The sequence below is a fragment of the Asterias amurensis genome, chromosome 2 (assembly GCF_032118995.1).
Source record: "Asterias amurensis chromosome 2, ASM3211899v1".
NCBI lineage: Eukaryota > Metazoa > Echinodermata > Asteroidea > Forcipulatida > Asteriidae > Asterias > Asterias amurensis.
The window spans coordinates 10,244,275-10,256,279 of record NC_092649.1 but is presented as its reverse complement, the minus strand read 5'-3'; the positions used below and the strand labels follow the sequence as shown (position 1 = coordinate 10,256,279).

Here is a 12,005-nt window from a genome sequence, read left to right as displayed (position 1 = left end):
CCATTTTATTTGCCCTGCCTCAACAGAAAATATTGCAGAGAAAAACAGGACACCAGTTCCTGATAGTGATAAATACAACATAACGATGTTCTATGCCATGCATTTAATTCTCCTGATACTTTACAGGGTGAAACCAATAATTATTTTAAAGGAACACGTTGCCTTCGATCGAACGAGCTGGTTTATAAAAAGTGTTTATAACCGTTTGTTATAAATGCATTTGGTTGGAAAGATGTTTTAAAAGTAGAATACAGTGATCCACACAAATTTGCCTCGAAATTGCGTGGTTTTTCCTTTTACTTATGATTCCCATAAAAAAGCGTGTTTGTGTGGATCATTGTATTCTACTTTTACAACATCTTTCTACCCATATGCATTTTATTAAAAACGGTTACAAACGCTTTTCAAAGTCCAACTCGACCGATCCAAGACAATGTGTTCCTTTAACATCCGGAGATTACTTTTATTTCTCAGAATTTCTACCCATTTTATGCTTATCAACAGAAAATAATTATTACATGGGCAAGAAAAGGACACCGAGGTTCCTGATAGTGATGATGTTCTAGGCCATGCGTTTAATTCTCCAGATACTTATTACAGGGTGAAACCAATATGGTTACACTCACTTTAATTTCTCAGAACTTGAATTCAGATCAGGATAAAACAATTAATAGCCAACTGCATGATTTCCCCTGGGGATGAACCAGTTTCATGACAATGTTTATGAATATATCTTTCTCTTCTCACAGGCGCTCCATTTCTGCTACGGCTTCGGAGCTTTCATCAGTCCTATTGTAGCCGAGCCTTTTCTACTTAATGAAGACTGTTCTCCATTCATTGACAACACCACAACGACTAACGATCCGGTTGTGCCCATCCAGGCTCGGTCCCTAGACGCTACTGAACTCCCCTCGGTGTCCATTGCGACCCTGGAAGAGGCCCAGGATAACACCAGAGTCAGATTTGCATTCTGGATCATGGCTGCCATTCAGGTAAAAACCATAGAGTTAAATATAAGAACTAGAGGGCGCACTGGTGATGCTTCTTGCACAAACGCGATGGGACCGCGAGAAAACATGCATGCCATTCTGCACGCTCGTTGAATATGAAGTAGACGTTGGAGTTTGTGTTTATTGAACACTGACGCGATCCTGTATTGTCAACTTACAAAATGGCCACTTAAACACACGCTAAGCAATGCCTGTTTGTCCAACTTAAAAAATGGCCGCCTGCGCGCATGCTGGGGCATGTACATATTCCAGTGCGCCCTCAAGTTCTTATACATAACTCTATGGTAAAAACCTACAATAGACCTTTCTATCGCAACGTCATGGCCCAAGTTTTTGCCAACTGATGGGGGAAAATTATGGAAAGCCAAAAAAGAAAAACAGAAGGCTACATTTTCTACCAATATTACACAAACAAACTAATATTCAAAAATAGTGTTGAACTTGTTGGAAACAAAGCAGCCTAACATGGGAGGTATCTTTATTATTCAATTGAAAGTTTGCAAAAAAATTTGAATTTGGTCTTATCATCTGTTAGCATGAATTTAAGGCCGTGCAGCTCGGCTCAGTCGAATGTTAGTAAATCATTTATAAAATTTTTACTAATTTTCGGCTGACCATGCCAGCAGGGGTCGTTGTTTATCAACAAAAAATGTTTGGGCAACGTGACAATTAACATGTATGAATGCATGCATGATTTTTTCTCAGCATATTATTCCTTGTATTTTTTTCAGAAAGCTCCCTCCAAAACCTGATGTCCAAAACAACTAAAAACAGGAAAAAACTTAGACCTCAGACAAACAAAATAAACAAACAAACAGAAAAACCTTAGACAAATATTGGAAATTTTAGTTATAAGACCTATGTTGCACGTGGTAAGTAAACAAATTTTCGACAATCTTTTTTATTAATTTTTTCTTCTTTTCAGATTCCGATAATTATGATGGTATTTTTACTTTTGATGAGACGGAAGTGTCTGGATCCACTACTAGGCCGTGATCCCAGCATGGCAAACCTGGACAGGTCCATGTACGAGGATCTAGATAGAGGTAAGGGTTTACTCCGGGTCGTCCCGTTGGCGCTGCCTGCGCATAATGGGGGAACAGATCACTTTGACAACTTGAGCTGAGATGTTGGGGCAATATTGACTCCCTGGTTTTCAATTTCGGCAAGCGCTATACAGGCATGATCATGTTCTATGCGAATTGGGGATGAGATTTCTTCATCCTCTCGCGGTGCGGCATGACTTTGGTGTTTTTTTGTAGCTCGGCGTTGTTGTTTTGAAGAAAGCTGAATTCCACGTTTGAAGTACTTGATAACTTGTGGGAGAACTGGACAATATTGTCTTGTTATGATAACTGTAGAGTCAAGCAACATTGTAAAGGGAGTGGGGACTCATTTGATTAAATGGATGTGCCGATATGACACCCAGGGTGGCAAAATCTATAAACTTGGTAACAAAACAGAGAAATTCCCCGCGGAACAACTTACTTCAGGGTCCAATTTCATAGAGCTGCTTAAATTTCTGCTGAGCAAAAATAAGCAGGACACCATGCAGCTACAAGTGGATACACACAACTTGCTCTTCTGGTTGGTAAGCTAAATCTGGTTTTGCCAGAGCCATTCATGTTTAGCCTGTAAGGGTGAAATAAAAATTCTTCATCCACTATGCAAATTTAATGAGCATCTGTTAAGTGTAGCCTGCTTTTATTTTGTATGAAACGTCAAAAATTATCCAGCTATTATTATTGTTTTCCAATAGTTATCAATCAATGGCGAAGGATCGAGTTTAAATCATCCCTAAACTTTGTGATAAGTCTTCTAGAAAACCAAATCATGATTTATTAAATTCACTCAAATACCCCCCAAAAAGATTCTTATTAGTAAACACATTCCTCAGATTAAGAGGTTTGGCATTGCATCATTTGTAGTAATTAAACACACCCCGTTGAACAGCGACGAATAGAGGGCACTTGTACAGTACCCATGCCATATTTCAATTATGCCGCCATGGTAACAAAAGCAGTAATGGAGGCGTTTTCACGCTCAATGCTTGAAATCCAAAGAGGTTCAAACGGCCATTTGATGGGGCTGTGAGCCGCCGGTGTGAAAGTAGTTGAGGAAGGGTCGATGGTGAACGACGACAGCAGGAGTGAATAACATTGGACCATTCAGATGATGATGCTGAGGATCCTTGTGCAGCTGATCGCACTGCACACCTCTTACTGGAGTGTCTTGAACAACTCTTGAAACCCAACCAAAGGTTAATAGAATTCATCAGATTGCATTGGATGGAAGACACTATAGTAAAGCAGTATTTTATTTGTTTTTAAATAAAACAGAATAGATCCGCTTTCAAAGTGTTGACCTTTTTACCATAAAAACATAAATAATTCAAGCTGCGTAATCTCTGGAAATTTCCAAAAGCGTGCTTTAAAGTCTGCAGGTTTTACTTCTTACAATATTGTGTAATCATTAATACATGAAATGTAATGAACAATCGTATGACAAAGCATAGCTAATTTGTTGTCATGTCTATGTCATGCAGAAGCAGATGAGGTTGGGACTAAAGCCAAAGAAGGAGGGACTACCAGGGCGAGTCTATGCTGCGCGTCCACTCATTCTAAAGTCATCTCCGTCACATTCCTCTCCTCGTTACTCCTCTTCCTTTATGATGGACTTCAGGTATGAACATGGAATGTCATTGAATAGATGTTAATTTATGTACATTGTATCTGGATAAAAACAAATATAATTTGTTTTTTACCCTTACACTACTCCGAGTACTTTCCCAAGCTCTGTACAGAAAAACCATAGGTGAACCACTTGAACCCATGACCTTTGCATTGCTAGAGCAGAGGTCTTACCACTAAAAGTAGTGGGGTCGAATCCCACCAGATTGCATTTGCCTTTGTTGGTTTTTAACCCATGACCTTTGCATTGCTAGAGCAGATGCCGTAAGGTTGTTGGTTCGAAACCCCACCAGAGTGATTTGCCTTTGTTTTTGTTTTTGTTTTTTTTTACTTTTTTTAACCCATGACCTTTGCATTGATGGAGCAGATGTCACCACTTAAGGTTGTGGGTTCGAATCCCACCAGAATGATTTGCTGGGGGGTTTTCTCTCACTAGCGTACTCGGGAAAGTACTGAGTATAGTGCTTTTAAGCACACATTGGTGTATGGGTAAAAACCAAATTATAGTATGATTTAATTATCATCTATACTCTTTGGCCGTTGGCTTAAACCCCCAGGCAGTCATCAACATCCGTTTAACCAAATTAATTTTTCACTAAAACGGATTTCGAGCTTCAAAGGGCGGTACTTAACTTAATTTCCAACTTACAGGGTATGTTAGTTTTGTAGGAAACAGATTCATTCATAAAACAAATGAAAATGGCTTTGTTACATGCAACAAGATCATTATTGATATAAAAGTATGCAATACAAACAGGCAATGTTAAGTACAATTACAAAAATTTGATTTAAAAACAACTATCAAAGACAAACAATCTTAACAAGATGGGGGCGAGCAAGGGAGGTGATAAAAAGAATGATACAAAATGTTAACTTGTTTTCTGATCATTAGGTAGACAAATGGAATATTGGGGACTTACGAATTTGAGTATCTGCTTGTTCTGGGCCCATTCACAACAGGTAGCTAAGTACAAAAAAATTGTGCTTACCAAAACAAGGTTGCCAGCCGAACTACTATGTTACATGTAGAATTTTTGACTGGTATCCTGCTCATTTTTGCTAAGCAGGGATTTTTCAGCAGTATTTGAAATTGGGCCCTTAATGATTGCCATCTTCCTGTCAAGCATTTATTGAGTTATTATAGTATTTATATTTATTGAGAGGATCATCATCATTTTCTTGTACACCCCGAGCTGTGGCTGGTGCTCTGTAGATTTCTTTTGAACTGGTTTTACAATGGTGTAAAATTTGTTCGAAACCACCAGGGTCATGTTTAACGGTGCATAACAAGTACCTTCAAAATGCCGGAGGGAATGTGAAAATCTGTTAATACAAAAATATAAAATCTATAGAAATGCAATGATGTGTCAGATCTGCAGTCAACAGGTATTTGTATGTGAAGGAAGTGAGAAAGTTATTTGTTATAGGCCTAACCTAGGGTTCATGGTTAATGACAAGGGTAACAAACAATTTTTATTTAGGGCCAAGGCTATTTTGGCACAAAATAAATTGTTTGCTCGTTTATGATTTTAATTTGTATCATAAGTTCCATGTTTTTTTCTATCATATCACAAACTGTTGTGATCTTGATGAAATGGTGGTATATAAAACTGTTTTGTATTGTATTGTATAAAAGGTTCACCAATAAAAAGAAGGAAAGTCTTATGGCACCACAAAGTTATTTTAAAAGTGTCTGGAGGCTGAATGTTATGCTTGACTGAGTGTAGTGCTTTTAAGCACACATTGGTGTATGGGTAAAAACCAAATTATAGTGTGATTTAATTATCATCTATACTCTTTGGCTGTTGGCTTACACCCCCAGGCAGTCATCAACATCCGTTTAACCAAATTAATTTTTCACTAAAACGGATTTCGAGCTTCAAAGGGCGGTACTTAACTTAATTTCCAACTTACAGGGTATGTTAGTTTTGTAGGAAACGGATTCATTCATAAAAAAAATGAAAATGGCTTTGTTACTTGCAACAAGATCATTATTGATATAAAAGTATGCAATACAAACAGGTAATGTTAAGTACAATTACAAAAATTTGATTTAGAAACAACTATCAAAGACAAACAATCTTAACAAGATGGGGGCGAGCAAGGGAGGTGATAAAAAGAATGATACAAAATATTAACTTGTTTTCTGATCATTAGGTAGACAAATGGAATATTGGGGACTTATGAATTTGAGTATCTGCTTGTTCTGGGCCCATTCACAACAGGTAGCTAAGTACAAAAAAATTGTGCTTACCAAAACAAGGTTGCCAGCCGAACTACTATGTTACATGTAGAATTTTTGACTGGTATCCTGCTCATTATTGCTAAGCAGGGATTTTTCAGCAGTATTTGAAATTGGGCCCTTAATGATTGCCATCTTCCTGTATTTATTGAGTTATTATAGTATTTATATTTATTGAGAGGATCATCATCATTTTCTTGTACACCCCGAGCTGTGGCTGGTGCTCTGTAGATTTCTTTTGAACTGGTTTTACAATGGTATAAAATTTGTTCGAAACCACCAGGGTCATGTTTAACGGTGCATAACAAGTACCTTCAAAATGCCGGAGGGAACGTGAAAATCTGTTCATACAAAAAATGTCTAATCTTTAGAAATGCAATGATGCGTCAGCAGTCAACAGGTTTTGGGTGTGAAGGAAGTGAGAAAGTTGAGGGTAATGTGTAGGCTTAACCTAGGGGTCATGGTTAATGACAAGGGTAACAAACAATTTTTAACTAGGGCCAAGGCTATTTTGGCACAAAATAAATTGTTCGCTCGTTTATGATTTTAATTTGCCATGTCTTTTTTTCTATCATATCACAAACTGTTGTGATCTTGATGAAATGGTGGTATATAAAACTGTTTTGTATTGTGTTGTATAAAAGGTTCACCAATAAAAAGAAGGAAATTCTTATGGCACCGCTAAGTGTCTGGTTAATGGAGGCTGAATGTTATGCTTGACTTTAGTGACATGACCAACTTAATTTGACTCTTTGCAGGCAGCTTATGGAGGTTTCATCTTTGCCTACGCCATGAAGAATCAAGCCATTGAGCTATCTGCTACGGACAGTGCGTATATTACGTCTGTCTACTGGGGGAGCTTTGCCCTGGGCAGGCTAGTGTCAATCCCTATATCGACTAAGCTTAGCCCAGGAGCTATGCTTATGTGTAATCTGGTGAGTGGGGGTGGAGGAAGGGGACTATTTGCATTAGCGGCTGTCACAACACATTCACATGAATAGTACAATGCACTGTCATCTCACCTTTGATGAAAGCCTCTTACAAGGAGTTGTCATTTCTTACCCTCCCAATTTCGTAGAGCTTCTGAAGCAAAAGAAAAAATAAGGTTACCAGTCTAAATACCATGTCTTACCCACCTTCTTTCACACTCTCATAATGTATAAATGAGGCAAAAAGCACTCTTTGAAGAGCCATATGAAGGACAACTCTTTTTCGAGTAGTCTTCCACTCTTTTACGTTGAAGTTTGCATCTTTTTGAGTGATTTTTCACTCCTTGGTTGAAACCCCTCTTAAAAGAGAGAAATAACCGCCACTCTTTTTGAAGAGCCATATAACGGACAGCTCGAAAAGTAAAGAGTGGTGTTTTTCACTCTTTTACTTTAAGAGAGTAGAGCAAGTATTGTTTGAAGCTTTGCATGGTGTGGATAACATAGGAAGAAACTACAAATAAATAGTAAACTTGCGGGTATGTGTAAATCTCTTGTGTGGTAGTGTTGGCTCTGAAAAGAGCCGATGTGGTCTTGACATTTGGAACTGCTTGTCTCCAGGAGAAGTTTCACCTGAACACGAGCAGAAAATACTGATCTAAATATGTTGTTCAAACACCGGTTCTTCCAAGAACCACCACAGCTCACTTACAGATTGATGTTCATGGTGACTTCGCAAACCTCTCTTTATGTCAAGTTGCAAATCCTATTAGGACCAAAGGAAGGGTCGAATTTATATAGCAAAAAGTAAAATACTTTATTAAAGGAAAGAAAATATATTGTAAAAAATGTGTTTGTTCAAGTTCTCAGCTACAAGACCTGTGGATCAGTGAAGATTTAATTCTTTGAGAAGACAAATCCTCGCTTATATATCGAAAGATGACTTTATGTTTGAGTTTAACATAATCCAATGGGTCTCATCCAAGCATTTCTTTTAAGTTCCAATTTCTTGACTTTTATTTGTGAACTATTATAGGAGGAGGGTTTTTATTTTCCCATCCGTATCTGACTCGACGTGGACTATTGCAATATCATGTAACGTATCCAGTAATCTCTGCCCAAGGCAAAATCTTACGCCTTAATCACAATCAGCCATCTCAAACCTTCATGTTTAAATCTGATAAGTTCACTCAAGATCTGTTTCTCTTCGTTTTCCTCGTCTTCAGATCCTTGTAACTCCATGAATTATGGAGAGGTTTTTATTTGCGTACTTTGGTCAAAAACTGTGCTTCTGTTTTTTTGCGTTGGCGTACTTGTGAAGGATTTTTGTTCAATGATGTATTCCGCATGATTTATCACATTGAGGGTTGTAGTGAGGGAGTCCATTTTTATGTAAGTCTGGGCGTGGGAGTATTTTAGCAGTTTTTCACAGGACCACCAAATAATTTGAAACTTTTCATTGGGTTTAAAAAGTCAAGTAATAAACTGCAAGGGAAACTATATGGGTAAATTTGTATGCAATTTTGTGCACGCCGGCTCGTTAATCAGGAGGTCACAGGTGGTGGAGATTCTTTGTTCACAAACACTTTAAAGTCTTAAAAGTCAGACAAGTTTCCGTTACTGAATGTCATATAATTATTGGGCTTGCTGTTTTTATTATGGGACACCACTTTCCTTAAGACAGCCATCGTTATAAATTTGTCAGGAAGGTGACACAAGATTTTTGTAGGAATATTTGAGACCCACTCTTGCCCAACCAAACTTCTCAGTATTTATCATAAATACATAATGGCTATGAAAAGCTCAAAACTCTGCAAAGAGATTTTGTTTTAGTCTTGATTCTGATTTCAGAAACAACAATTCTAAAAAGTATTTTGGGAACATTTTCAATTTTCACGTCACGTAGACATCTTGCAGAAGACTTCGCAAGCTCAAACAGCGCCTTTGCTGAGGTCAATGATTGACCTTTTATGATTGGTTGATAGTGGTGCGCAGCAACCCCCCCCCCTTATTGGTAACCTATAATAAGATATCGCGAGCAGTGCACCTGGAGCTAAGCTGACTAGGGTGCAGATTTTTTGAGCAAGTGCCTACATTGGCGGATACCGGCGCTATACAAGACTTCGATTATTATTATTATTATTATTATTATAATGTAATTGGTCTAAAAACCAAAATCTCACTTGGGAGATGTCTTCAAAACGTAGGGTAGGTAGGTCACATTCAATGTACAAAAGAATAAAAGCAGTTTGTCTTAAGTATATTAATCAACATGTTGACATCTGATTCTTTGCAGCTTGGGTGTTTCGGTGCTCTGACTCTCCTCTTGTGTATGCGTGATAACTATGTAGTCGTCTACATCGCGTCCAGCATCTTCGGTCTATCCTTGAGCAGTGTCTACCCCACAGTCATCGCTCTTGCTGAACAGTACATTCACATGTCAGGTAGAACTCTTGCGTTTATTTATTCAGTGATTTGAAAGAAACTAAATACTGTAGTGTCCATCTCCTAAACCCTCGTCACACGACTGAGCCAATTCCTTGCTGGACATATAATGCCCATGAAAAACTCCACCGTCAGGAAAGACTCCACACTTTTCTCCACATAATTCTCCTTAAAAATTTAGCACTCTATATAATTATGGGAACCCCTGCTTTTTTGGTTCAAGTGTTACTTATTCAGGCTTGTTAGTTCATGCGGGCAGCAATTTTGTTCAGGGTAAGCCATTCAAATGTGAAATGAGCAACCAAATTTCCCCATAAATGTCACAGGAAGCATATTTTGGCCTTGTGGTTTATTATTTGATATATACATATATATATATATATTTTGGAGTGAGTGTGTGTAGCTTCCTTTTAATAAATAAAGTGGTTGTGATTGCTACCATAAGTACACCAGAAAGATAAAGTTCTGAATATTAATTGGACTAATAAAACTTCCTGGGGGGCAAAATAAACGCACAGTTTCTAGTTGTAAAAGCTAAAGCACAAGACCTGTCTGAAATGTTTCTCTTGAAACACCAAATAACAGAATGAGGCATCCTAAAACAACAAAGTTCTTTTTTTCTGTTTGGAAATATTATCGCTGAAAGGATATGTAGACAAAATGACAAATGCAGCTGTTGTTAGACAGTGTCAATATTAGCAGAGAGATATCATCAGATATTTACAACATCTGTGTTGGCTACGAAGTTAATACTTGCCATGTTTGCTTTATTGCCTTAAAGGAACACATTGCCTTGGATCGGTCGAGTTGGTCTTTGAAAAGCGTTTGTAATCATTTGTTATAAAATGCATATAATTAGAAAGATATTTTAAAAGTTGAATACTATGATCCATACAAACTTGCCTCGAAATTGCGTGGTTTTCCTTTTACTTTGTGAACTAACATGGTCGGCGATTTATGGGAGTCAAAAATTTCACTCCCATAAATGGCCGACGTGTAAGTCGACGAGGTAAGAGGAAACCCACGCTATTTCGAGTGATACTTGTGTGGATCATTATATCCTACTTTTAAAATATCTCTCTAATCATATGCATTTTATAACAAACGGTTACAAACGCTTTTCAAAGACCAACTCGACCGATCCAAGGCAGCGTGTTCCTTTAATTGTGTGGGTGCTGCGTGACCATTATGTTTCCCTTTGACAGATACTGGTGAGGATTAAAACAAACAATAATTGCGTCACATTTGGTGATTTGGTTATTGCAGCTGTTATATCTGTCCAGTAATTATACCATGGGACTCTCAAGAGTGACTAGGACAGGGACCTGTAAGCCTGAAGATACCTAATGAGGGAGATCAGTTTTAGATGTTTGAGGGAAACCCCCAAATGGGGAAAACCCATGTAATCAGAGAGGGACTTTGAAAACCTTATCCACATCCGCATTAGTTTTTTTCCAGGAATGGTGGACACTTTTGGAGTGCACTGTTTGGTTTGGGTGTAAATAAAGAAATTTACCCCAACCTATGGTAGTGTCATTTATAGTGTTGATGTCCACGGCTTTAATGGAAGAAACAACTGAGCCAAGCTGCAATCTCAACCTATCTGCTTTGGCAAAACATAAACATACATGACATTTTGGAAGTTTTTCTAACAAAGCTGTTTTTACTGTTTTTATGTTAGTTCAGCCATGTGGTTTGTATTACATAAATGTACTCTAGCTTTATAGTTTACGGATGGCACAAACATATGGTCTGACTTTGTCACCTCACAAAGACTATTCTTAAGTTTTTATTCTGCTTTTTTGTCACTGTGAGAGTGATGGTCATATTTTTCCCAATACAAAACTATGCGAAATGTTTTGTTTTTTTGTTACAAACTTTGAAAATCACATGAAAGAGTCACTACTCTTGGTTGCCAAGGATGCGTTGAAAAGCTATCTGAACATTCTTGACCTATACAGAAAAACCTTGAACTTTAAGAGCTTCTACTGCCACTTTGGCAATGGTCGCTACCCTGGTACCCTTTTAAAAAATATATTCCATGGTTAATTCTGCCATTAAAAATCGCCCAGGCTGTAGTTTACATGGCCTTGCCCTTTGCAGGGAATTGAAGATCCCTTGAGCTTCTTGATTTTGTAAAGACGTATCCCTGAAATGCTTGTTTTGTTCTCTGATGAATGATTGTTTGAATGACTTTGTTTAAAGGCAGTGGACACTATTGGTAATTGTCAAAGACTAGCCTTCACTTCAACATATGCGTAAAATAATAAACCTGTACAAATTTGAGCTAAAGTGGTCATCAAACTTGCGAGATAATAATGAAAGAAAAAAACACCCTTGTCACACGAAGTTGTGTGCGTTTAGATGGTTGATTTCGAGACCTCAAGTTCTAAATCTGGGGTCTCGAAATCAAATTTGTTGAAAATCACTTCTTTCTCGCCAACTATGGCACTTCAGAGGTAGCCGTTTCTCACAATGTTTTATACCATCAACCTCTCCCTATTACTAGTCACCAAGTAAGGTTTGCTAATAATTATTTTGAGTAATTACCAATAGTGTCCACTGCCTTTAAAGGCACTGGACACAGTTGGTAACATTGCCAAATACCAGTATTCTCACTTGGTTTATCCCAACATATGAACAAAATAAAAAATCTGTAAAATTTTGACTCAATTGGTCATCATAGTTGCCT

General features: G+C 37.8%; 2 protein-coding genes across 2 annotated transcripts in view; one reads left to right on the top strand and one right to left on the bottom strand.

The window, feature by feature from the left end:
• Positions 1–12,005, bottom strand: part of LOC139934062 (dolichol-phosphate mannosyltransferase subunit 3-like) — a 535,719-nt gene that overhangs the window by 497,125 nt on the left and 26,589 nt on the right. The gene's annotated exons all lie outside the window — the stretch shown is intronic.
• LOC139953929 (major facilitator superfamily domain-containing protein 4A-like) overlaps positions 1–12,005 on the top strand; it is a 71,440-nt gene that overhangs the window by 42,220 nt on the left and 17,215 nt on the right. The window contains exons 3-7 of the mRNA XM_071953540.1: positions 750–992; positions 1,936–2,056; positions 3,556–3,692; positions 6,701–6,877; positions 9,165–9,312. Coding sequence (XP_071809641.1) covers positions 750–992; positions 1,936–2,056; positions 3,556–3,692; positions 6,701–6,877; positions 9,165–9,312 — 826 coding nt within the window. The remainder of the gene's footprint in view (positions 1–749; positions 993–1,935; positions 2,057–3,555; positions 3,693–6,700; positions 6,878–9,164; positions 9,313–12,005) is intronic.